Source organism: Kryptolebias marmoratus, linkage group LG2, assembly GCF_001649575.2.
Source record: "Kryptolebias marmoratus isolate JLee-2015 linkage group LG2, ASM164957v2, whole genome shotgun sequence".
NCBI classification, from domain to species: Eukaryota; Metazoa; Chordata; class Actinopteri; order Cyprinodontiformes; family Rivulidae; genus Kryptolebias; species Kryptolebias marmoratus.
In genome coordinates, this window is record NC_051431.1 from 9,386,788 (window position 1) to 9,413,918 (window position 27,131).

The following is a 27,131-nucleotide window of genomic DNA, read 5'->3' on the forward strand; positions in this document are numbered from 1 at the left end:
GGTTACTGGAGAGTGCTCCTCCTGGGGACTCCCTTGTTCTGCTGGGGGACTTCAACGCTCACGTGGGCAATGACAGTGAGACCTGGAGGGGTGTGGTTGGGAGGAACAGCCCCCCTGATCTGAACCCGAGCGTTGTTCTGTTGTTGGACTTCTGTGCTCGTCATGGATTGTCCATAACGAACACCATGTTCAAACATAAGGGTGTCCATATGTGCTCTTGGCACCAGAACACCCTAGGTCGCAGTCCAATGATCGACTTTGTTGTTGTTTCATCTGATCTGCGGCTGCATGTTTTGGACACTCGGGTGAAGAGAGGGGCAGAGCTGTCAACTGACCACTACCTGGTGGTGAGTTGGCTCCGTTGGTGGGGGAGGATGCCGGTCAGACCTGGCAGGCCCAAACGTATTGTGAGGGTCTGTTGGGAACGTCTGGCAGAGTCTCCTGTTAGGTGGAGCTTTAACGCCCACCTCCGGGAGAACTTCGAACATGTTCCGGGGGAGGCGGGGGACATTGAGTCCGAGTGGGCCATGTTCCGTGCCTCCATTGTTGAGGCAGCTTTTGTGGCCCCAAGATAGTTGGTGCCTGTCGTGGTGGCAACCCTCAAACCCGCTGGTGAACACCAGCGGTGAGGGATGCCGTCAGGCTGAAGAAGGAGTCCTATCGGGCATTTTTGGCCTGTGGGGCTCCGGAAGCAGCTGACAGGTACCGGCAGTCCAAGCGGCATGCGGCTCGGGTGGTCGCTGAGGCAAAAACTCGGGCATGGGAGGAGTTCGGAGAAGCCATGGAGAAAGACTTCCGTACAGCTTCGAGGCGATTCTGGTCCACCATACGGTGTCTCAGGAGGGGAAAGCAGTGCAGCACCAACACTGTTTATAGTGAGGGTGGTGTGCTTCTGACCTCGACTCGGGACATTGTGGGTTGGTGGGCCGAATACTTCGAAGACCTCCTCAATCCTACCGGCACGTCTTCCATTCAGGAGGCGGTGCCTGTGGACTTTGGGTCGGGCTCTCCAATTTCCGGGGCTGAAGTCACCGAGGTGGTTATAAAGCTCATCGGTGGCAGGGCTCCGGGGGTGGATGATATTTGCCCGGAGTGCCTTAAGGCTCTGGATGTTGAAGGGTTGTGTTGGTTAACGCGACTCTGCAATATCGGGACATCAGGGGCAGTTCCCCTGGATTGGCAGACTGGGGTGGTGGTCCCCTTATTCTAAAAGGGGGACCGGAAGGTGTGTTCCAACTACAGAGGGATCACACTCTTAAGCCTCCTTGGTAAGGTCTATTCGGGGGTTCTGGAGAGGAGGGTCCGGAAGGGACTTTGAGTCCCTTCCGGATCCTTGTCGAGAGGAGCCAGTTGAGGTGTCTCGGGCATCTGGTGAGGATGCCTCCTGGACGCTTCCCTGGTGAGGTGTTCTGGGCACGTCCCGCCCGGAGGAGGCCCAGAGGAAGACCCAGAGGAAGACCCAGGACACGCTGGAGGGACTATGTTTCTCGACTGGCCTGGGAACACCTTGGGATTCCCCCGAGGAGCTGGCCCAAGTGGCTGGGGAGAGGGAAGTCTGGGTCTCCCTGCTTAGGCTGCTGCCCCCGCGACACGACCCCGGATAAGAGGAAGAGGATGGATGGATGGATGGATGGAAATTATTTTAAATGTACAAATCTAGTTCAAATCCACTAATCTAGTAATTAAAATTTTCATTTTAAAACTTAAGCTTTATTAAAAACAAAGATTACAGAAAGGTTTTGAATAGTTAATAAAACATGACAGTGGAAGTAAAGAAAACAGAGACCTCAGCTGTACAAAAGTGGTTTTATTTAGATAAGTAACACATCTACATTAATGTTTCCACTCCGAATATTTGCATGGTGAATATAAAAGACAGTCATGTCTGTAGTCATTCAGCCTAGCAGATTCTCTCTGATTTCACTCAGCACACAGTCAGTCTGTCTTTCAAGAGCAAAACTGGAGAGGTCCAGCAAACAAAAAGGACCAGCCATAAACTCGTGTTTAACTCCTGACCATTTCAAACTGTGCACCGATGGCAGGAACAAGAAGAAACTGAAGATAATTTCTGTTCTTTGTGAAATATAAAAACAATTTGTATTCAGCTCTGTTTATCTGAGTCGTCTTGTTGTAAAGTCTACACGACTGATTTGTGCATTTCTCAGTGACAAAACAAAGAAAACAAGTCACCAGTGGAATCAGACATGGATGTTGTGTTTTTAGTAAAGGCAATAGACCATATAATTGGTAGCTGTAGCAGAGGAAACTGGGTAATTTACCCTTATATCTGAGTCCTGGGGCAGAAAGAGACTCCATCCATTACATGTGAGCTCTAATTATTGCTCACATGATCCAATTAGCAGAAAATAAGATTTTGTCCAAATAACTGAAAACCCAATTTTCTCTCCATTTTCTTTAAGCTGTCTTTAATTATTCATTGTGAAGTTTTATCATTTTACAAATGGAGTTTCTTCACAAATATGCAGAAAAATGTCAAGGATTCCTCCAGATTGTTGAAAAGTCTACAACTTTGTTTTAGTATTTTCCAGGTCTGGATAAGTCTGGCAAAAAATGAAACAGTCTGGAAAATTGTTTGTGTTTCCAGACTCTAATACTTGTTGTATTTTTTTAACGGATAAAAATCTATATATATATATATATAAAAAAATTTTTTTTACAAATGTAAAAAATATACTAAAGAGAAAAGTCACTGAAATGATTTTAGGCATTGGTGTTGATTGTTGCAGTTCAACAAGTGCTAAGAGACATTTTTGACAAAAGCCCAGTTAGGATATCCATGTGTTTCGAGAGCTTTTTGATGTGTTTCCGTTCCTTTTTCTTCCTGTCTTGGTGGGGACGTGTTCAGCCCGATGCTGTAGCGTTCTGATGACAGAGGGTTTGTGTCTCAGTGGGTGGTGAGAGTCAAACAGAAAGTCCCATATCTCTGGGCTGGTTTCCTTGTAAACAACAATGTTGAGGCTGTCCTTCTTTTCCATGTGAACCAGACAGTTCAGATAGGTAACTTGTGATGTTTGCATCCTCTCTGGACGGATCTTATGTTTTTTATCTTTCTTCTTTCAATATTCAGTATTAGAAAAAAAGACCTGAAGTGTTTTGAAGCTAACATCAGTTGAAAGAAAGTCATAAAATATGCTTATTGTAAAATTAGAAAAAAAAGAATGTTGGAATTTTTAAAGTTTACTGTCACTGATTTTCTTTTCTTTTTTCTGCTAGACTTAAAAAGGCAAAAAGACTGCAAAATGTTCTTTCACTCAAATTAAAACGGGAAATGAGGGAGGAAGATCTTCACATGACGAACACAAAAATTAAGTGCAAAAACAAACTGCAATCACCTGGCTTTCAAGGCTTCTCTTATTAATTTCTTATCAAATACAGTTTGATAACAACTAGAGCATTCAGATTGCTGGGTTCTGGAAAGACCTTGAGGTTTGTGCAGACAGGTTTTAGTGCACTCCCTCCAAAGATTCGCTCACTTGCCACTGAGTACAGTTCTCCTGTAAGACCAAAGAGATAATGCTTGTCAAAACACATAAATAATTTTCTTATTACATAAATGAACACAATCATGTTTCATACTTTAAAAGCTTAGTAATCACATAAACGTATCAATGAATGATGTTTTTTGTATTTTTACAAGCTTTAGGAAAGCATGTAAACAGTCTGTGAATAACTGAATAGATGTCCACAAGTGTATACACGTGTCCCAAAACAATCACGATTCACTCAGGACAGAATGAATTTTTCATGGAACAGTTGGTGAAAGATGCTGGTTGGCCAGAGGTTGTGTAAAATGGGTCTTTTGCTACACATTTGAGTAACACCTTTAAGCTACCAGGACAGACACACAGTCTGTTTACATTACATCCTGTTCATTAAGCACAGTGTTCTTAACAAAAGCTGAGAGAGTATTCCACTGCCAGAATCTGGATCGCCCCTAAGAAACGGCAGAGAATTTTTACACAGATTAAAGGGGACACGGCTGCTGGCAGGCTAAGTCACCTGCTCTACTGAAAATTGGGCTTGTTTCAGTGACTTCATCATATCACACGCAGATTGACAGTGTGTTGCGCTGGTTTGGAATTCTGGGTGGGATTAACCAACTCTCACAAATAGGCACAACTCTTGTGGGGTTTTTGAAAGAAGGTGCCATGTGAAAGCATTTTCTCCAAAATTGGAGAGGTAGTAACAAAGAGGAACAGACTGAAGCCCAACTCAGCTGAAATAATCTTGTTTTTAAAAAAGGATAATAATTTTTTTTGAACCCCTCAAATTCCCTTCCCAGTTACACAAAAACATTTCCCTATTATTTGAAGTTTTCTTGTTCTTTGTAAATATATTTTATATTTTAGTATTTCAGCAAAAGCATTTTTCTATTCATTACTGTAACCATATAACACAATAATGGAACAAACCCAGGGTTGTAATTATTTCTCCACAAAGGCAGGCAGAGGCAGTATTAACAGTATATATTTAGGTGGTATAATGGATATGGGAAAGTGTTTATATGCTGGAGAGCTGTATTCAAATTTTTAAAACAAACTATAGCAAAATAATTGATGTCCTTATTTATGACATTTACAAAACTTATACTTTTAAGCCATATTTAGTTCAACCCCAAAATATTTATCTACATAGAGCTCCAGGTTTATATCAGTAAGATCAGCACTTGAAAATGAAATGTTCCACCTTCCTGTGCCTTTGTCTCTGTTACATACAGTATTTTATGATGGCACATTGTAACTCAAATAATTATTAATAAAGTCTTTAAGGAAAAATACAATCAAAATTTTTAAGATGCACACAAAACCTTTGTTATACATAACAGAACCTGTTGTGACACCTTACCCTTTGTTTCATGCAACTGTAATGTTGAATATTGGTCAGCAGATGGCGCCATACTTATTTATATCAAATGCTTCAAAACAATGACCAAAATTTAATGACAAGTGTGTTTGACCAGGCAAACAGGGAAGCTGAAGAAAACAGCTGTATCTGTACAGTCTCTCCCATCTGACCTGCTGAAGCTCGGAGCTCCTTCAGAGAGCTCCCAGGTGTCTTGGTGGTCTCTCTCTCTATTCTCCTTCTTCACAGTCACTCAGTTTGGGAGGTCAGCCTGCTCTTGGTAGGTTTACACATGTCCCATATTCCTTCCATCTCCTGATGATGGATCTAACAGAGCTCCTGGGGATGTTTAGGGCCTTGGAAATCCTTCTGTATCCATCCCCTGACTTTACTTTTCAGTAATCTTTTCTCTGAGTTGAATTAGGACAGTCACTTTCAAAGAAATGAATTTTTACTTATTTTAGATTACACATTTTTATTTAACTGGTATTACTCTGTTGAAATTTGATTTCACCTTGACATTGAGGGATCTTTTTTTGTAAAGAAGGCCTGTTTTTATTGACTATGATTGATTTATGACAGCAATAAAAGCATAGAACATCTAAGAGGTGAATACTTTTTAAAGACACTTATATGAATCGTCCTTGGTTTGTTGAAATAAAGACATGCTATTGCAGAGAAAAATGAGAACATTTATTCTTGCTGTGAACCTCAAGCTCAACAATAAAATTACTCACACACTATAAATTCAAATGTGTAACTGTTGCGCCAACTAAGGAAATCTAAGTGATGTGTAGTCACTTAGATCTGATTTTCCTGCTTTGTGCTTGCTCTCGAGACAGGGTCACACATTCTATCGGGGATCCTTACCTTGTCACAACACCTGTACCGAGTACCCAAAAGTACTGGCCCACTTCAAGAATGGGTTCAAACTTCACTGAATCTTTCTGAGTCAATCCGAAGCGAAATATGCTTTGAATAGGAAACACGATGAATGGCTTATCAGGCCACCACAATAACTAATTCTAAAATATTTTTGGACATAGACTTTGATGTACAATATTTGAGAGCGAAATCAAACCTTTCAGGGTTTTTTTAAGCATGGATCAGCAGAGCCCCCTGCTGTCTGTTCTCTGGTACTGCAGGTATGTCCCGCTGCAGTCCAAACCATGTCAATCTACTGGACAAACGTAATATTCTAATTTTTACACAAGACCAATAGATTCTTTTTCTTAAAAAAAAACAAAAACAAAAAAACAAAACAGAATTTGCGGTTTTTATTAGCTGCAAACCATAATCATCAAATTAAATGGAAATAAATGCCTGAAATACACTGCCTGGCCAAAAAAAAAGTCACTGCCAAAAAAAGATTACACACTTTAATATTTCATTGGACTGCCTTTAGCTTTGATTATGGCACACATTCACTGTGGCATTGTTTCAGTAAACTTCTGCGTGTTACAAGATTTAGTTCCATCCAGTGTTGCATTAATTTTTCACCAAGATCTTGCATTGATGATGGTAGAGTCTGACCGCTGTGCAAAGCCTTCTCCAGCACATCCCAAAGACTCTCAATGAGGTTAATGTCTGGACTCTGACGTGGCCAATCCATGTGTGAAAATGATGTCTCTCACTCCCTGAACCACTCTTTCACAATTAAAGCCCGATGAATCCTGTCATTGTCATCTTGGAATATGTCCATGTCATCAGGGAAGAAAAAGTCCATTGATGGAATAACCTGGTCCTTCAGTATATTCAGGTAGTCAGCTGACCTTTGACCTCATTCTTTGAGCTCATCCTGTTGCTGAACCTGGACCTGACCAACTGCAGCAACCCCAGATCATAGCACTGCCCCCCACAGGCTTGGACAGTAGGCAACCCTTCACCTGCCTCTCTTCTTACCCTGATGCTCCCATCACTCTGGAACAGGGTAAATCTGGACTCATCAGACCACATGACCTTCTTCCATTGCTCCAGAGTCCAATCTTTATGCTCCCTACCAAAATGAAGCCTTTTTTTCCTGTTAGCCTCACTGATTAGTGGTTTTCTTAAGGCTACACAGCTGTTCAGTTCCAATCCCTTGAGTTCCCTTCACATTGTGCGTGTGGAAATGTTCTTACTTTCACTGTTAAACGTAGCCAGTTTTTTTTTTTAATTTGATTTCACCAAACATTTAGGTGATCATCAATTACGATCATTCAGGATTTTTTCTGTCCACATTTCTTCCTCAAGGACGATGGGTCCCCACTATCCTTCCAGTTTTTAATAATGCGTTGGACAGTTCTTAACACAATTTCATTAATTTCTGCAGTCTCCTTAGATGTTTTCTCTGCTTGATACATGCCAATGATTTGACCCTTCTCAAACAGACTGACATCTTTTCCACGACCACAGGATGTGTCTTTCAACATGGTTGTTTAAGAAATGAGAAGCAACTCATTGCACCAGTTGGGGTTAAATAACTTGTTGCCAGCTGAAACATGATCGCCCATGCAGTAATTATCCAATAGGAGGCTCGTACCTATTCATTATAGTTAAATCCAGGTGGGGACTTTTTCTTTGACCAGGCAGTGGAATGAATCTTTATAAGAATTTCATTTTTAGAACTTAATCACTAAAATAAAATAATTTCTTGATAATATTCTAATTTATTGAGATGTACCTGTATTTGATATTTAAAACAAAGTCACTGAAAGTTTCAGATTAAGATTATTCATAATATAAAAACAATGACTTAGACATTCAAATCCTCCACTTAATTATTTTGGTCCATCTAAAAAGAGCTTCTTCGGCTCCCAGACAGAAGAATACACTCACTCAGCCTTCACTGTACATCTGCTGAACTCTGGATACTAATGTAGGGAAACTACATGACCATAATAAAAAAGTTTAAAATATTTAACTTTGATATTTGATTAAAAAAAAGTCATAAGAACCTCATCTTCAATAATTAAAAATAAAAACTCCATGTAGTTTTTTCATGGCTAATATTTATTATTTTTTTAATCCACCACTTAAATAACAGTGTTTCTAATGTTACAGCTTTAAAATGTTGTCCTATCAAAAAGTACAGTAAGCAGAGGTGATGTCCACCTGAGGTTAAAACTTCCTTCCCCTGAGGGCCAAGTATGATCCGGCTGCTCCCCACCTCCATGTGCCAGTGCTGTTATAACGCCGGCCTCCCGTTCAGTTTGTCATGCATGAGGGCAATGGCTCCACCTGTGAAGTCTCTGAGAACCTGCACCGTCTCCCTCTGGAGCTGCAGCGACTCGCGCACAAACTCCTGCTGAGTTTCTGCCAGCTGCTGCACCGACTCGGCCAGAAGCTCCAGGGAGCGCGACACGGTTTCCAGCAGCATGTTGGTGGCGTGCTGCTCCTGTAGGCTCAGTGATGCGTTCTGCAGCAGGCTGTTCCTTGGGTTCTGGCTCAGTTCTGGAAGCATGGGGGCAGAAGCGGACTGAGACTGTCCCTGCCTGTGGAGGCTGTTGTTGATGTGATGATCATCTGTGGATTTCACTGCCTGAGCTGAAGGAAGCACATCTTCTCTTTGGTCTTCATCAGAATCTCCATATCCAGTTTCTGTATCTTCAGACAAAGAAAAGAAAGCATATTAGACATTTTTAAAATAACGTTACATATAGACATGGGCCCGAATTAGATTCTGACAATATGATAAACATTAAAGAAAAACAAAAAAAAAACAGTTTTACTGTATTAAAATAAAAATTTAAAAACATGATTTTTTTGGCTTCATTTAAAAACAGATATGCAAATATTATTAATGCTGCTGCCTAAATAAGTTCACATATTGTTTAATGATTATTTGACAGGTATACTAGTATAATACCTAATATGATATTTATTAGTATTTCAATACACAGATATAAATAGGAAGACTCAAAGAGCACAAACATGTTGACAATAACTTTGCCTAAAATCAGAACTCAACACAGATTTTAAACCAATTTGCTATCGGTTTTCTTTATTTTATTTATAACATTATTTACAATAATATATAAAACCAAGGCTAAATGTTTAAGTATTGAGATTATTAATATTTTATTTAACACCAGAGTGTTACGCAGATTTAAAACAGTGATTTCTTTTAAACAGACTGGAGAGGACATTACAGACAATTTACCATGAGAAGCTTGTTTAATGACACTGTAGGCAACTAACTGTTATGTCAGGTACTTAAAAAACAAGGTGTCTTTCTCTTGAAAAGAAATAAGGTTTTAAAGCTGTTGTCTTCCTTTATCAGATCCACACAAATTGAAGATTGAAACTAAATTACCACCTCAGACCAGTTTATTTAGAATTTTAAAGTAATTGGGCCTATGCACAGAATATTATTTCTTTTCTACTGTTTTGCTTTTTGTAAAGTAATGTTGAGAGCCTGATAAACTGATGTCAGTAATTAATAATCTGGATTATTCACCTCCATAGTGAGCCTGAACACTATATTGCCAAAAGTATTTGCTTGTCTCCCTTCAAACACATATGAACTTGAGTGGCATGCCATTCTTAATTCATAGGGTTTAATATGATGTTGGCCCACCCTTTGCAGCTATAAGAGCCTCAACTTTTCTGGGGAGACTTTCCACAGGTTTAGGAGTGTTTATGGGAGTTTTTGACCATTCTTTCAGAAGCTCGTGTGAAATCGGACACTGATGTTGGATGAGAAGTCTCTGCTTTAATTCATCCTAAAGATGTTCTGTCAGGTTGAGGTCAGGACTCTGTGCAGGTCAGTCAAGTTCTTCAACACCAAACTCGCTCATCCATGTCTTTATGGACCTTGCTTTGTGCCCTGGTGCACAGTCATGTTGGAACAGGAAGCGGCCATCCCCAAACTTCCAACAGTTGGGAGCATGAAATTATCCAAAAGGTCTTGGTATCTATAAGCATTAAGAGTTCCTTTCACTGGAACTAAGGGGCCAGGCCCAGCTCCTGAAAAACAACCCCACACCATAATCCTCCCTCCACCAAACTTTACACTTGGCACAATGCAGTCAGACAAGGACTGTTCTTCTGGCAACCACCAAACGCAGACTTTTCTATCAGACTGACAGACAGAAAAAGTTCGTCCCTCCAGAGAACGTGTCTCCACTGCTCTAGCATCCAGTGGCGGCGTGCTTTACACCACTGCATCCAACACTTTGCACTTGGTGATGAAAGGCTTGGATGAAGCTACTTGGCCATGGAAACCCATTCCATGAAGCTCTCTACTCTCAGGAGGTCTGTAGTGATCGACTCTGCAGAACGTTGGTGACTTCAGCATCTACTGACCCCACTCCGTCAGTTTACGTGGCCTACCACTTTGTGGCCGAGTTGCTGTCGATCCCAGACACTTCCATTTTCTTATAATACAGCTGACAGTTGACTGTGGAATATTTAGGAGCGAGGAAATTTCCTGACTGGATTTACTGCTGAGGTAACATCCTATCACAGTTCCACGCTGGCATTCACTGAGCTCCTGGGAACGACCCATTCTTTCACAAATGTTTGTAGAAGCAGTCTGCATGCCTAGGTGGTTGATTTCATACACCTGGGGCCATGGAAGTAATTGGAACACCTGAATTCAATGATTTGGGAATGTAGTGTATATTCACCTGCTAACATGCTAATTTCTGTAGTTTTTTACAAATGTTTATTTGAAAACAGCTTTAACTTGAAAAGAGAGACGGGTGTTGTTCCTCTAGTAGACGAGTCATGACTAACTGTGTTATTTACTTGATTAAGTAAACAAATCATCAATGAAGTTTTTTCTTTAAACACGTAAAAGTTTTGGGGAATTACCCCCTTTGGTTACTGAACAGAATTGAATGACAGCTCATAGAAAATTTAAAAATAGGCCCAGTCTCTGTATCTCATTGATAGGCATTTAAACCATAAGTATGACAGAAAAATGTAGTGGTTTCGACACTTACTCTTTAACATGTATACCATGAAACCAGTAATCGACCCATGCCAAGTTACATACATTTATATTCTGAATGCTGACAATCACCTTCTGTTGTAGGAACTTCATACTGCACATCCAACGCAGCCTGTGACGAGTCCCCTGCAACATTTAAATGCAATTTCATTTAAAAAGTTTCATAAAAAAATGAAAAAATTGCTTCATATAATAAAGACAAAGTTCTTTTTCAGGAAAATGACTTGTAGTAAGTCACATCTTTTTTGTAAAGATTTAACTGCTACCTGAATGTGTTAGTCCACTCGTGCTGTAGGAAGGCGGCGGCGGCATGGACGCCATGTCCACACCTCCATTGGGAGAACTTTGCATTCCAATCATATCCTCTTCGTCCATTTCTTCTTCCTCGTCCGGAACATCGTCATCGTCTCCCAGTGGACCAAAGTCACTTGTGCTCTGGTTGTCATCGTCCATCTCCAGAATCTGGAGCACAATTTTCTCTGTTTGACTAAGATCTCGAGAAAGGCGAGAGTTGAGTCCTCTGTTGGGCACTGTCCCTGACCTCATGGCGGCAACCTTCCGCTTGGTGTCACATTTTAGGTCGGACCATTTCTTGATAACTTCTATGACTTCACGTTGGCACTCTCCAATCTCATTGACCCGTGCAGTAATCTCTGCCCATATTCGTTTCTTTGTGTCTGTCGGGACACCACGATTGAATTTACCTTAAAGAACAAACAGCAAAATGATCAATTTATGAATGAATGAACTTTATTTAAAAAGAGACAATGAACAACTCAAACATAAATGTCACCATTTGATGCACTGTAGCAGATTAAAGCAAAAGCTAATTTGCATCTGCAGTCCTTTGACAAGCTACAGAAATGGATATACGATTCAGAATAACTTTTCAGGTGAACATAAATTAAACTCTAGAGATACTATCTCACTCGGTTGTTACTAGTTGGCAAACAGCATTCTCAATGGAGTCTCCATAATGTCTCACAACATTTGTGATGGCTCTCAGTTTTCTCTTCAAAGTCTCAGAGACTCACAGTCCTGTCCCTTAAGTTTTGAATTTTTGTGACAAATTTTCTCTCAAAATAGTCAAATCTGTGTCAAGAGTGCTAGAGCTGTGTTTTGAACCCATCAAGGAGCTCTTCTCTGACAGAAAACGTGTCCAGGTCTAGAAAACATGCTGATTATAAATAATACTGATAAAAAAGTATATCCAAATCTGCCTATCTTTATCTTTAAAGTGTATTCCAATAGCTTCAATCATGAATGTGGGGGTGGCTGCGAAGGTGGGTATAATGTGGGCAACAGAATAATGTGCATGGCCAAGAATGGAGTTTTGTAAGTCTATGCACACAAAAATGAACTGTGACTTTTAAATGTTGGCCACACCAAACATGCATCCCTGGTTGCATACACTCAGAAATCAGTGAGGCTCCAACAGATAAATCAACCTATTTTCTCACAATTTTCCTGTGATTTTTAAGTCACCAGCTAGTCTCAAACAGTCGCAGTATCTCACGGATCAGTAATGATCAGTAATTAATAATCAGTAATCAGTAATTATTAACTCAGAGTTGCAAGAAAATATACAGATTTCCTATTTTGGTCTCACTGAATTATGAGTGTTTGCAACAGAACAATCAGCGAGCCATGGAGCCGTGTTTTGACTGGCCGATTTTTGAAAATCACAACCTTTTTTGTGTGCATGGCTTGCAAAACTGTACTAAATCATCGACAGTTCATAGACCTGGACATGTTTTCTGTCAGAGCAGAGCTCCATAAGGATGTCAAAAATACATCTCTAGTGCTCTTGAGTCGGGTTGAAAATGTCCACAACAAAATTCAGATGGGTTCGAGACTGTGACTATTCCGAGAGCAAACCCGTCACACAAATTTCTTGAACATGTTCAAAACCTAAGCTAAAGGACTGGAAGCCTCTGTGACTCAAAAAATGACATTGAGAACCACCGTAGTAACATGACATCCTGGAGACTGAAGCACATTTTGCTCATGAAGCTGTTCACCAACAAGCTGCAGCTCCATTAAATACTCTCTCTTGGTACTGCACACCCTGACAGACAAATACGTACCCACAACAACCATACGATTCTTCCTGACTTCATCCAACAGGACGTGGACTTCACTGAATGAAAAACGAGCTTTTCTTTTCTTGAAGCGGGTCACACTGTCTTGGTTGTAGTATATTGACGAAGCTGAAGACATCCTCCACACCCAGCCTCAACCAATATCCAGCTGTTTGGCGGTCTCCACAATCTTCCTCCACCTGTGTTGGGGCTCTACAGGCTGACAGCAAAGTAAACAATGGTAAATGTTCTTGTTTGCCACTTATACGTGGATTATGAACAAAATTTTGCCTGATTTTTAGACTGAAACGCATTCTGCTAAACAGGTGAAAGTTAGGTTTAGTCAGAAACGTTCAGTGACGCGTTCAGGCTCAACAGCTAAGAGATGATTATATGGTTCTGATTACTGAGATGGTCAGTTCACTAATTCATTAATCTCACATCTTATTTTTGAGGTAAGTGCATAACTGATCTCATAGCTTAGCAGGGATAAGTCAGAACCAGTGTTATGATGGCTGCATATGGTCGGCACTGAGAATAAACAATGGAGGATCTGTTGTCACTTTACACACATGCGACAGTGCAGTTAGCTAGCTACATACAGACCTCTCTCTGCTTGTTTACAGAGCATGCCCTAAGCAACACACCCTTCGTGATCTGAACCTGAGTATGCGATTTAATTATCTCCATACAGAGCTTCCGTTTTCTGTTACACAACAAAACCCCACTAAGACAACGCTAGTTTCCTGCAACATGACTACCGATTAGCTTTAGCTTAGTTCAGAAATGGCTAAAGATACACTTCAGGCACAGCCGCACTTCAAAAGGTATACGCTATTGATAAAAATAATTAACGGGACAGAGAGTATGCCCTTACGACAAAGAAGATGCAATTTTATCCAGAAACGTTTGGGGAAAACTTCCTTATCAAAATAGCAACTGTCAAGTTAACCTGTTCGTCGCTAACGCTGCACAAATTATTTCCGGTTAGCGTCAGAGCTGGCAGAGAAAACAAAGCTCAAACGCATCATTCTTATGTCAATAACACAAGACTGCATCCACATATGGTGTTAATTTCACAAATAACGCGCGGCAGCTACCACAGTCTGGCTTGGCACGTTACCACAAACGCCATTTCGTTTAATTCACAAGTTATATTTTTACTTCAGTTTTAAAGTGTCTTTATTTTGAAAGAGCAAGTGGATTTCCGGTGCAGCGGCTCCGTCATGCTAGTTTACTCCGCTGAACTATCGGTTGTGTTAATGTTATTCTTTATGTTTTGTGTTTCTATATTTCAGTGGTTTGCTGCACTGGGAGCGTGCACACAGCATGTGCAGCCCGGGTGACAATGCGGCTGCCCGGATGTGTTCCTCTCCATTTAAGGCCGCGTTTCAGCCGAATGCCCCGCTCGAATCCAGCGGCTGAACCAGACGTTTATTTTGGGCTAAACCGACTAAACAACGTCACTGATATCAGCAAAACAAAGTTGTTTCGTTTCCAAAATCCAAATGTAATAAATGAAGTCGTTGTTGTTGATGAATATGGTGAATTATAGGCTCTGAGTTAAACAGCAGGTGATTTATTTATTTTTTGTCACGTTTTACACATTTATGTTAACTGACAAACTGAGATCGTTCCTGATTTAAGAGGACTCCTCTACCCGACAAACGCTTTGCTCTCCATTTAAGAGGAGACTCCTTCCTTTCCCGCTCGCCATCACGTCCACCCGGCGAATCACCGGGCTGCAACGACATATATACAGTATATAAGTCATTGCCAAAGACATAGCGTGTGTCCCAATTCAGAGGCCGCATCCTTCGAAGAACCCGGCCTACCCGGTCGACGTAGGTCGGGTCCTTCAAAGATCGGGTAGACCGGAAGTCAGCGGTTGTGAATTGGGACGGTCTAGCCTTCAGATTTACCTCGGCGTATGTCCTGTAGCCTAGCAACCGTGACAGCGCGCAACCGGAAAAACAGTTTTTTTTTTTATCACTTCTTTAATATTACAACACTTGCAAGAATTATATCGTTAATCCTGCAAGTATTATAAATATTTATTGTAAATAGCTCTGCAGTTTTTTTTAAATGAACTTACTGTTAATAAAATCAATTGTTGTCAATTACTAGTTTTTGAAACAACTTTATTTTAGAAATTTAAAACACAAACATTTTCAAGAACAAAAAAAAAAAAAATACAACCAATTCATTTATTTGCAATTTTTTCTAGAATTGAGAAAAGCCTTTCCATTCGCTCCCTATTTTCTTGTGCTCTTCTCTCTTCTGCCTCTCTCTGCTGCCTCATATCTTCCCTGATTAAGTTCATAAATTCATCCTCTCTGTCCTGCTGCCTCTTTCTTCCCTGTCTCCTTTCCTCTCTTTGCTCCTCAGCCCTGTCTTCTTCTTGGTCAGCCACTGCTGCGCTTGGACCTGGAGTGTCCTCAGTGATGGAGGCAATTAGGACAGGAGGTGCAGTGGAAGGCCTCTGTCCTAAAACCTCATCCATGAGGACAAACCAGGGCCAAGTCGCAGCAGTGGGCTTCCCACTCACTCCTTCCCCTGACCCTGGATATTTGCAGTCCTAAACAGAGGAAATAAGACATCACAGTTCGCAAAAAGAGCAACAAACATTTTCCTTTAAACCTTGCATGTATTAACAGCTGCACGTAAAATTATATTCTTCATTACACATGTACATACTTTATATTTCTTTTTTAGGTTGTCCCATTTTTTTTTTCTTGCTTGCAAAGGAGTCACCTTCCCCTGCAGGCCCATCTTCTCCAAAATTATCCTAATAACATCAACATAAGATGAATAAAGAGGGAAACGTGGAAAATAAAGTCTTAAACCCATATTTAAAAACTACAGTTTTCACAGCGCGACACAGTAGGAGCTCTATTTCATTAAGATCGCAGGTTATGGACAGTATGAGGGTTAATGAAACTGTACTCATAAGCATAAGATTAATAAGTGGATTCATTCTTCTATCTTCTTGCCACAGCGGCAGAGTTTTTTACGCCCGTAAAAAGGTGGCTGTTCTGATTCCGAAGCTTAATAAAAGCTTCGTATACGTATACACGTCTGTGGGCTGACTCAAAATGAATGCGCCCAGTTATGGTAACCAATGACTTATAAATAAGCCATATAAGTCATTGATGGTAATAGACCGTCACGTGGTTCGTGGAGTCTGGAAAGTGATTGGTGGGCTGAAACAGAAACACTGGAATGGCCACTGACGATGCTAGGGGAGATCTTTGGCAGCCATCTTGGGAAGACCTTTGTGTGTCACTCTGCACTGTTTACATGTGAAAGCCACACATTGTTAAGACCTTGTGTTGTGGTATGCTGTGTCATCAGTCCATTAGTGCTCAAATATATAAGTACAAGTTAACATATACTTTAATACTGAAGTATATGTTTATTTGATCAAACATATACAAACAAACAGAAGAAAAAAAGTATTCTGTAATGAACTTCCCAACAAGTTAATTCAAGCATTAGCAGAGGCAAAATGCAAACCCAGCATACTTTTATTATTGTTAACAAATTAGGAAGTGCTGTGATCATTCTAACCAGACAAGACCACTTTAAATAATTAAGTACTTTACATGTCTGCTTAGTTTAATCACCTCTCTGTTACCAGTGTCTGCAGTTAGGTTTACTTAAACTATTATAATTTAGAGGACAGAAACTTGGTGTGGGAGATGTAACAAAAATATTATATCACTGTATTTTTTCCAGGAAATGAACATTTACAGTGTTATTTCAATTTGATGTTGATTTTTTTTAGCTTTGCAAGTTGGGAAATGCTTTATCCAATATGAAAATATAGCCATTTGATACATCCATCCATTCATTTTCTTTACCTGCTTTTTGCTTTTGTGTGAGGGGCGGGGTACATCCTGGACACGGTGCAAAACAAGTGTTATCTGTACAGTCTCTCCCATCTCACCTGCTGAAGCTTGGAGCTCCTTCAGAGAGCTCCCAGGTGTCTTGGTGGTCTCTGGACTTTACTTTTCAATAATCTTTGAGTTGAATCTGAGATGAATGAAGTCAGTCACTCTAAAGGGGGTGAGTATTTCATGTAATAACATTTTTTACATTACATATTTTTATTAAAATGGAGCCTAGACGTAAATTCAAACTGGAAGACCTGCTTCAGCCTCACCTGCATCATCTAATCGCTGCGTCATGCGCTTCTACTGCAGCCTATCAGCATCAGACCACGCCTCGTCTTAACCAATCAGCGAGCAAGCCTTTGTTTAAGAGGACCTCCATCCATGGCCGATCTTCAACCCTCCTCCACCCTTATTTTCCCAGCTCCTTCAAGCTCCCTTCCTCTCTTCGACCTGCACCACCAGTGTCCGGCCCGAGGAAGACTCCTCTAATCCTCATCCTAAACTTCTCATTCAAGCTTATTGCTATTCACAGCACCCATGTCTTCTGCCAGAGCCCGAGTGTCTTTCATGTCTAATAAAACTATTTAATTACAGCTTTTCTCTGTGTGAATCTCTCTGGGTTGAAATGTAAATACTTTGTCAAAATTTAATTTCACTTTGTCATTGAAGAGGGTTTGTTTGTCAAAAAGGCCAATTTAAAATTGGCAATAAAAGGGTAAAACATCCATGGGGTGAATACTATATGTGTGTGTGTGTGTGTGTGTGAGTGTGTGTGAGTGTGTGTAGTGATGTTACAGTCACTTGTGATTGCTATATCTATTACCACTGCCTTCTGTGTTTGCCCCCTGGTGTTGGTGACCCATGTGTCCATTCATCATTTCATCTTCTCTTCATCTTTTCATCATTCATGTATCTTATTCATTCTTGCACAGAAATCAAACTTATTTATTTAGCTAATTGAAAAACAGCTGCCACTGACTAAAGTGCTGCACGAGAAACAATAATTGTAAAAAGATAATACCAATTGCAAGAGACTATAAAAACAAACAAAATTAAAAACAACTAAAAATATGAGACAAGAAACAAACAAAAAAACAACAACATCAAAATGAAAGAAAAATTGCAACTCACATGCTGAATTAAAAGCCATTGATAAAAATGTGGAGAATAAAAGCCCAAATATTCACAACTTTTAAAAAAAGAAGTGAAGACATTTCTCACAAAGTTTCACAGGAAGCTTCCAGAGGGAAAGGATCACTGAGGTTAACAACTGAGCTCAGAATAGAAAAAAGAACTTAAAGGGTGTGAGAATTAAAACCAATAAGATAAGAGAAAGTTTATCTAGCAGCTTTAACAGCTTTTTGAAAACAATGTCAACACTCTCAGCATTTCAAAAGAAACCTCAATCATAGGACTAACAGGACTGCTGCTGGAGTCATAAGTATGACTAAATGTCCAAAAAATATCACTGAAGTTAAACAAAATGCAGAAGAACACTGGATTGCTGTAGTACTGAATGCTGAAAGGACCTTTTTGTTTTTTGAAATGTTTATGGATATAATGAGAATTCTAGGAACAAAATTTTGTGGACACAAAGACCTGAGGTTTAAAGAGGACTTAAGCCAAAATTGCCAACTGATTATATATCATTTTATACTGTTTATTTATTTATACAGAGACAATGTACAAATTTCATTAAGCTTTTAAAAGGAGAGATGCATGGTATCAGGTTATAGCAAAAAAATGCTAATTTCCACCTGCAGTCCCTGGACAGGTTGATGTAGTCAAGTATGATTTAACAGATCATGGCTAGATAAAAAGTCTGTTTAATAATTAATTAGTGGGGGAGACTTTAATTGTGTCACTGATGAATAGTGGGATAGACTCCATTCATATTATAATACTTGTAATACTTACATCAAATTATTACAAGAGCCTGTAATGATAATTTTGTAGTTCATATATGTTGACATCTAAACCCTACGTTAAGACAATTTTCTATACTATAAATTCTATAAATTCAGAACTAATTTTTGTTGGTAACCCAAGATATTTTAAAATATGTTTCACAGGCCAATATCTCTGGAGCTCCTACTGATCAGTGTCACTTTAACATCTGTGACAATGTTCATCTTTAAAGAAAAATACTGGAAATTTAGTGCAAATCTTCTAATGGATGTAATATAGTTATCAAATATTAACATCAGTAAAAACTAATGATGAGCTCAACTATTTTGGTAAAAATGAGAATATTTTAAATATAAAGTGAGAATATTTAATTTACTATGACAGAAGAAAATTGTAAACAGCAGAGAGAACTTGAAAGAAAACACACACATGACATTAATGATTGTTGGAAGAACACTCAGTTAAAAGATCAAAATAAGGAAGAATTAGTTAAATTACAATCAGAATTAGTTGAGCTATATTTAAATACAACAAAAAGGAATGAGCTATATTAAACAAAAGTTAAATGGATTGAAGATGAGAAAAAAATACATCATATTTTAGTAAATTTGAAAAAACAAGCGGAATGCTTAATGTAAATGATAAACCAGTGACAGATCCTAAAGACATAGCAAATTAAATATTTTTGTTTTATCAAAATCTTTAGTCTTCATCATTTTCAGAAATGCATTATGATAATTTTTTAAAGAAATAATATTAAAAAAATATCAAGGCATTTGACACAGCTGCAATGAAAGCGGCTTTTAGGAAAATCAACAGCACAAGATGGTCTAACAACCAACTTCTATAAGGTTTTCTGGGAATATATATCATTTTTTTCTTTCATAAACAATTTGCTCTATGAAGCATTAAAATAATGCTTTAAAGAAAAACCATTATTACCAACAATTTAATAAGATATAACTGCCTTAATACTGAAACCAAACAAAGATAACAGATTATTTTTAAGAGACTGATCAAATACCCAGTTCTGTAAAAGCTGTATTAATTTTTTCAAAAGCATCTGGACTACATTTGAAGATGAAAAAATGTCCAATGGAAATTTGACTTAATCAGTCGTCAAGGCTCTAACGTTAGCTTTAAGAAACCTAGTGAAGAGATACTGCTGTTTTGCCTGCTTTGTGTATTGATATCAGTTTCTTAGACAAACGTTTGTTTGGAGCGAAGACAAGGTTGGGTTGTTGCCACACATCAAAAAGGGTGAGTGGCATAAACAGCCCCCCGCCATTGTTACTGTTGTTGATCACTGCTATTACTGCTACTAACAAACCCATTTTCTACAACTCACCAACATAACTTATGAACTCTTATTAGTTTCCCCAAGAAATCTCAGCTCCTACAGTTTAGCTAATAGTTTTATTTTTGTACCATTTTATGATCTTTATTACTTTTTGTATAGTATTACATGCTGCTTAGAAAAAAAGATGCTAACTTCCACAGACTATTGCAATGCTCCATGATCCTCCGCTGTTGTAAAAAGGTGGACCTATAAAGAGAAATGGAGATAATGTCACTGTTTCAAACACTGCATTTTGTGTGAAGCTCATCCAAAAAATAAATAAATTAAAAAAAAAAAGAATTCCCACTGAGGAGACTCATTCTGCAGTTTTGGTTTGTAGAGAAAAAGAAAAATGTAAAGAGTGTTTAGTTTTATTTTTTATTACAATGACAGACTGTTCAAGAGGAAAATAAAATTCCATTATTACTTTTTTCCCCTTTAACACCAAATGAACAGACTATTTAAATTATTTCACAGCTTTTTTTGAAAAAAAAGAATCGCCTAACATTACCTATTTATTTTATGGGCGATATTATTCAGACATTTCGAAGCTTAGGAAGAATAAAAGTGTATTTAAAGGTCTCTACTTTTAGTTGAAAACAGCAGTTTATTTCAGATTTGCAAGCAGACAGCAGAAACTGACTTATTGATCAATAACACAGAGAATAGAACAGGCAAATTGGGTTTATTTCAAATATGGCACAAGCATTTATCAGACAAGCACTTTCAGTAACAGTTTAACAGCTATAGCAGTAACTACTCTTAAAACCTTTTAAAATCTCCTTTCTCCCAATGGCTACATGCATTAGTGGCACACACCAATAAATCTTAATATATCACACACTGTGCTGATAGAACCTGGTGCAGACAACTTACAGTGACAGAAGGAAGCTGAAAGAGCAAATACAAGTGCTACCAGCTTTAAATGGCACAATAAACTCCCCTAACATGGCCTTTAATGTTTCACCTTGTGAATAGGTGGATATGCTGAAACATTAACAAACTACTGTTAGATTATTTTTAGCACTTTGATTTTTACTGTTTGTGCAGAACACATACCCGACAGTGGTGGATTAAAAACAGGTCTTACAAAAAAAGGACCTGGCTAAATTCCTATGATGTCCACATCTTCCAAATTCTTAGTTAACCGGGACACAAATATAAAGTGGTTATATGTTTATGTGGGCTCAAACTCAGGGCTGGTTTCACAAAAATAATACAGAGGTTTAAAACGAAATAAACACAGAAGTCTTCAGGGACTGGGGCTGTGAAAGTTGCTCAGGGTAGGGCTGAACCGAGTGGTTCTGGGAATTTACTCGGTGCCCCACACCCAGTAGAGACAAGCTGTCACTCAGGTAGTCTGAACACGCCCACAGAGCTCAGAGATGGGTCTGAACAGGTGGATTTACCTGTTTGAGCAGCCAAACATTTCACCTCCTCTGACAGCCTCTGCAGAACTCTACAGAGGTGTGAAGGCTGTTTGAAAGCCAGGAAATGTGGCAAAAAAATGAAGTAGCCCAATTTCTACACAATAAAGAATGACTATAATTGTCAACTAGTAAGAGCATGATGTTTGTGAAATCAGCACCAGAGCAGTGCTGCTACTATGTCAAGTTTTTACTCATTCACACATAAAGTTAAACTTCGTGATATTAGCCAGCCTTTCACTTCAGGGCAAATACCAAACCAGACCTCATTCATGTGGCCTAAAGTCCTCCTCAGACTTTCATGAAGAATCTATGTGTACGCCTCAGCTATGTGCCTCATGCTGGCTGCAGGTTTCTGACACAACTGTGAAGCGTTAACTTACAATATAAACCTACATGTTTAAAATCCAGGGATCGGCTAAAGTATTAGGGTTGTGTAGATAGATAAAGTGGTTTCAGAAAACAAGCAGTAGGGGTGGGGGCAGGGGGTCATCACAAGGACTCAAGAGTACATGGTCAGCTGAATCCACTGAAAAGAGAAAAGGACAGAAGATGACTTCATGATCAAACAGAACATCTGTTAAAATCCTTGAACTTCTTTACCTCTTCAACATTGACTTTGATAGTCCCATTGTTGTCTTTATCCAGGGTCTTGAAGGCACCTTAGATTGGATCAGAAACTTACAGTCTTTACTCTGAAAAGCCTCTGAACTAACAGAACTAGCTGAGGACTGAAACTTACGGCACATGGCATCGAGCCTGACAAGGCAGCCAATGTAGTTGTCAAAATCCATGTTGCCAGATTCGTCACTGTATCTACGGATAAGCATCTGGAAGAGCTGGTCGTTCAGAGGGAACCCTGCAGAACAGATGAACAGATAAAACCATGGTCTGTTTCTGTGAAGCAGCACTTCCACTGGGATCACACACACACTGAAGGTAGCACCAGATAAAAGGTCAGGAGGTGCAGAAACAAGTCCAGTATATTATATACTGAATACATGCACCGCTGCTTATGATAACCTGGCTGTACCTGAAGGCATCACTTTACTTGTGCCTGTCTAAATCTGAACATGGTCGATGAAGAAGGCCTCACCAGCTTTACGGAAAGCCTCCGGCAGCTCATCTGCACCGATGAAGCCGGAGCAATCTTTGTCACAAGTCTTGTACACACCCTAAACAGTCAACACAAAAGGTATTAAAAGCAGTTACACCATCCGACAGTTTCCTGGTAAGCTGGTTCAGAACCTAGAAAGAGTAGGAGAACAAATAAAACCAGTGGAGCTGCTACTGTAGTGGCAACCACTTTTAACTCAAACACACAAAAATAAGACATATTTTGGAGAATAATTCTTGATTTCTTGTAGGAAAGTCCTTTTTCCAGGCACATCTTTCAGCAAACACAGACCCAGAACAAACATACAGAAGATAGTCAGATTAAGAAACACTGAAGTGAGCTGATACTGAAAAGGATTTCTGTTTGCTTCAGCTGGTTAACGCTGACCACAGGAATAAAACTTTGCGACACAGAAGCAGATAAAAGGAAAAGCACCTGCTGGACCTACCTGCCATTTTTTAATATTGTTCCAGAGTTGCTTAAATTCATGGAAGCCAAGTTTTCCTGTGCAGTCGCTCTGAAACACGATTAAGGACGACAAGCAAGAAGTTTGTCTCTAGTTTTTAACTCAGCTGTTGCACCACATGGATACCTTGTATTTACACAAGGTCGTTTTTTTACATGTCCCTTTTTATTCATGTGACACAGAACTCACTGTACGTTATCATCAAAACAATTATACAAAAATGTAAGTAAAAGCCAAGCATTTGTTGAAGGAATACTTATCACCCGCCACCTTTCATGCCAGACTTTTAGTCCAAGATCATCTTATGAGAAATAACAGAGTTGCGGTCATTTTGGCTAACCCTTAAATGATCTGTTACTGCTCAGAGTATGTGTTGAGGATGACTCTCAACTAATAACACACAGAATTTTAGCTCCATATCTGTAAAACTGGCTGGGTTCTAGCCATTGTTGTGTTTTTTAAAGTCAGTTGCCTGTGGTCGTCATCTTAAATTATCGTAGGTCGCCTCCAAAAGTTAATCAGCTGTAGATGAACATCCAGTGATTACTTTCTGAAAGTTTTATTAAAATGCATCCAGTGATGTATGAGACATTTTGCTAAGAGTACAAACAAACATTATTTCTCAGCCTTCGCTGGCAGGCCATAACGAGCACAGATGACAAAAGGATACGTCCATGACGGCCACCATGCTCCTGCAAGACTCAATGGTGAAACCATCAGTCTTCAGGTCTGCATCTGAGATACAAAATCAATCACCATCAGAGAGCATCTTGATACAAACTCTGACATGAGCTTATCACTTGAGGAAAAAGAACTAAAGCTAGTATCTCATTGGGCTACAACTGTTGGAGACTAGTTGGTAAACTACCTTCACAGGAGAGTCTCCAAAATGTGTCACATTATTTGCAGTGGTTCTTAATCTCAATGCACGAGTCCCAGAGGCATGCAGCCACTTCACCTGAGAGGTGGACAACAAATCATGTGCACAGCCAGGAATACACTTTTACAAGCTGTGAACATGAAAAGAAGTAAACTGGCCGCTTAAAATATGACTGCATGACCCACTCGTCACAGACACACAGAATCCACTGAGACCACAACAAATAATTTCTTATTTTCTCACAATACTGAATTTCTGACCAGTCTCCAACAGTTGCCAAGTCTAATTATCATAAGTGACTGTGGGCTTGTTTTTTCCATCCACTTTCTTTGGATGGATGGATGGATGTGAAGAGGTGAAGAAGAGTCCAGGCAGGATGGATGGATGTGAAGAGGTGAAGAAGAGTCCAGGCAGGATGGAGTGGAGGGAGAAACGTTTCAGGAGTGATTTGTGACAAAAGGGTGGCAGGTCTGTGGGAGGAAACCGGAGCACAAGAAGATAATACAAACTCCACCCCGAAAGGCCCCAGGTTGGGAAGTGATCCTACAACCTTCCAGCTGAGAGGCGATGGCTCTAACCACTGCACCACTGTGCCACCCATAAAACAAAAAAGAAACTTCCCCTTCCCCCTGTAAACACACACAACACCGACAAACTGAATTGTTCTGCGGACTGATGGGTGAACTTGCAGCCCAGTGAGAGACTGGCTTAAAGGAAACTGTTCTGAGAAGGACCTTACGCTTTCCAATGATCCTGTTCATGATGTTCATCAGCTCAGCTGGGCTCACCTCCAAGTCCTGTGGGAAAAATATTTGAAACAGAAAACGGCATAAAGATCCTTTAAACGGTTTAAAATGACTCTTTTAATGAAATTAAACAGAAACAGTGTGGCTCCACCAAGAATCAAAGGTAATGACACTCACATCACCAGCAAGCTGCTGGAAAACTCTGCGAAACTGTTTCTCCTCGTCGCTCTCATGCTGCTCTGCATAGGCAACCGGTCTGCGAGGGGGGGGCTGTGGAACGGGGGCATCAAGAAATGGTTATAATCAGCGGCGGCAGGCAGAGCTGTGCACGGCTCATTTGACACTTACAGGCTGCGAGGGCACGAACTGCTCAGGGTCAATGTTGCTGTGGAGACAAAAGGTTGGAAACTCAAACATGTGGATCAACTGAATTTCTTTTTTATACACATCGTTCGTGCAGATTCTCACCTGACAACATCAATGATGCCGCTGAGAAATTTTTTGGCAAGGAACATCTTCTGTCAAGTGAAAATAAAGACATTTATGTCAATAAGATAAAGATTTAAACTCCCTCTAAGATCTGCAGGACTTCCTGACTGAAGATCTGGGCTCTGAGAAGGATCAGAGTCCTCCTCCGTACGAAGGTCAAGAACACAGAATCTGTGCGCAATAACAGAAGTCAAGCTGATGGTATATATATTTTTAAAAAAACCAAACACATAAAAAGTTAAAAACATGGGCGATAACCGTATGCACTCGTGTCCCTTGTTTACTACATTTTATTTATTTCTCCAAAGAGGGACAATGCCCATTAATAAACAACTAACAAAAGGAGCATGCCTGATAAAATATATCATCTTAGGTAATAAAATTACACGATCCTGATTCACATTTATTTTTAACTTGTTCTTTAAAAGTTGTGACTCCATTATTGGCCTGAAGTATTTATAGTGCTGTACTACTGATTATTATACCACTGTGGCTTCAGGAGCCAGGTAAGATTTAGATTAATTCAAGCAGCAGTCTTGTTAATCAGAAGTGACTGCATGAGTTTTCTTCACATCACAACGTAATTAAACCACAGGTATGTAATGTAATTTACGTCTACAAATTAAACATGGACACACCCCAAGGCTGCTCTCATACACTTCCTGCTCCGAACAGAGAAATTTACCTCCCAGACAGACAGAGGAAACCGACATTTATATTATCAGAATCTTTGCACATGCAAAGTCAAATCTGTTAGGCTTTCATACCCTAACTCCAGTCCTGTCAAGTCGGAGATTAATATTTGAATTGTTAACTTCTGTGTGTGGTTTTTCCTTTTAAAACAAATCAGCTAACTGTTTTAGTAGCCTTAAGAACCCTTCAAAACTGTGAAATCTACCCAACAATAAAGGCAGGCAGTTTCGTTAAGAAGTAGGAAAAGTAGTGTTAGCTGACTTAGCTAACAGTTAGCTACGTTATCATCTACTTTAGCAAAACTAGGCCTTCCTGGACTCAACAAGTCACTTTTTTATTTCTTTTACAGAAAATCCTGACTTTTCTGTAACACTCGGCGATTAAAGTGAACTTACCGTGAGGTGGGAGCGCTCTGAAGTTTAGGACAAAAACTGACCGAGCTTTAGCGTGAGTTACACTGAACGCAGCTGGGTTGACCGAGGTTCCGTGAACACACCCCAACTGACGCAGAGGAGAAAAACAGAGCGGAGCAGAGTATGGCAAGCCGAATTATCATATAATAGACCGGATTATCGATCTGCCAAAAATGAGCAAATGAGTCGCGCATGTGTAACTTGAGCTGTGCCCCATGACGTATATACTATACTAGAATATAATCCAATGATTTATATGGATAGACATGACACGCCGCTTTAAAGGCTCAGGTCGAGGTGAGGCGAAAGCGGCGCCATCTTGCTACAGTATACTTAAAGGCGCAGGGCTATATAAACAATGCTGAGGACTAACGAAATAAATTTTTTTAGTGGGTAAGATGAGCCCAATAGTGCATGTAATTTATCATACAATGTCACAAATACTCAGTTATTGTAATTTAAATAATAGCAACCATGAATTTAAAAGAAACGCAAATTCAGAGCTTTTTATTTACAATCACAACAGTAGTCAAATCAGCAATGGTATAAGCAATACAGAAACAAATGGGATAAATGTATAATTTGTCTTACAGACTATACACGAGAAGAAAAAATAAATAAATGATAAAAAAAAGAATGAAAAATTTCATTAAAGAAAAAAATTAAAAGTCACAAACTTCAGATATGAGAAAGAATAATTACTGTCATGTAATAACTACAAAGAAAACTTGTTCAGATTGTTACATGATTGTATTTCCAAAGTGGAAAATCTCAATAAAAAAAATTATTTTTGGTAAAAAAAAGTCACAAACTTTTCAGAAATGAAAGCAAGTACAGATATCAGGCAATTGCATTAGTGTATTTTAAGAACAACAAAT

At 39.5% G+C, this 27,131-nt stretch overlaps 3 protein-coding genes and 1 long non-coding RNA gene across 9 annotated transcripts in view; 1 reads left to right on the plus strand and 3 right to left on the minus strand.

Moving 5' to 3' along the window:
• LOC108248434 (synaptotagmin-like protein 2) overlaps positions 1-27,131 on the minus strand; it is a 281,347-nt gene that overhangs the window by 206,909 nt on the left and 47,307 nt on the right. The window lies entirely within an intron of this gene.
• zgc:153990 (uncharacterized protein LOC768125 homolog) lies at positions 7,863-13,054 on the minus strand. Of its 2 annotated transcripts, none has more exons than XM_017428322.3 (4): positions 12,886-13,054; positions 11,065-11,502; positions 10,871-10,924; positions 7,863-8,442 (listed from the first exon to the last, which is right to left on the minus strand). In XM_017428322.3, the coding sequence occupies exons 1-4, from the start codon at positions 13,016-13,018 to the stop codon at positions 8,030-8,032; spliced, it is 1,038 nt and encodes a 345-aa protein (XP_017283811.1). In that variant the 5' UTR covers positions 13,019-13,054; the 3' UTR covers positions 7,863-8,029. The 2 variants fall into 2 exon arrangements, with proteins under 2 accessions (XP_017283811.1, XP_024864391.1); XM_025008623.2 differs by having other exon boundaries at positions 7,866-8,448.
• LOC112450961 lies at positions 12,985-14,999 on the plus strand. The gene is made up of 2 exons (XR_005232898.1): positions 12,985-13,120; positions 14,178-14,999. It is a non-coding gene; the product is annotated as an uncharacterized LOC112450961 (long non-coding RNA).
• capns1a (calpain, small subunit 1 a) lies at positions 20,689-26,419 on the minus strand. Of its 2 annotated transcripts, none has more exons than XM_017428372.3 (11): positions 26,236-26,419; positions 25,127-25,173; positions 25,007-25,043; positions 24,836-24,928; positions 24,652-24,709; positions 23,703-23,767; positions 23,015-23,083; positions 22,546-22,624; positions 22,192-22,308; positions 22,053-22,111; positions 20,689-21,978 (listed from the first exon to the last, which is right to left on the minus strand). In XM_017428372.3, the coding sequence occupies exons 2-11, from the start codon at positions 25,171-25,173 to the stop codon at positions 21,952-21,954; spliced, it is 651 nt and encodes a 216-aa protein (XP_017283861.1). In that variant the 5' UTR covers positions 26,236-26,419; the 3' UTR covers positions 20,689-21,951. The 2 variants fall into 2 exon arrangements, with proteins under 2 accessions (XP_017283861.1, XP_017283860.1); XM_017428371.3 differs by having other exon boundaries at positions 25,127-25,176; positions 26,236-26,414.

Bases quoted from the DNA above. Each gene is read 5' to 3' on its own strand.
- capns1a (XM_017428372.3), bottom strand. From the start codon at position 25,173: ATGTTCCTTGCCAAAAAATTTCTCAGCGGCATCATTGATGTTGTCAG. The intron at 23,768-24,651 runs GTAAGGTCCTTC...TTTGTATCTCAG, and splicing joins GAACAGGATCATTGGAAAGC to ATGCAGACCTGAAGACTGAT. The intron at 22,625-23,014 runs GTAGGTCCAGCA...TTGACTGTTTAG, and splicing joins ACAATATTAAAAAATGGCAG to GGTGTGTACAAGACTTGTGA.
- zgc:153990 (XM_025008623.2), bottom strand. From the start codon at position 13,018: ATGTCTTCAGCTTCGTCAATATACTACAACCAAGACAGTGTGACCCGC. The intron at 10,925-11,064 runs GTAGCAGTTAAA...TAAATGTTGCAG, and splicing joins GAGTGGACTAACACATTCAG to GGGACTCGTCACAGGCTGCG. The intron at 8,449-10,870 runs GTGATTGTCAGC...CTTTGTCTGAAG, and splicing joins TGAAGTTCCTACAACAGAAG to ATACAGAAACTGGATATGGA.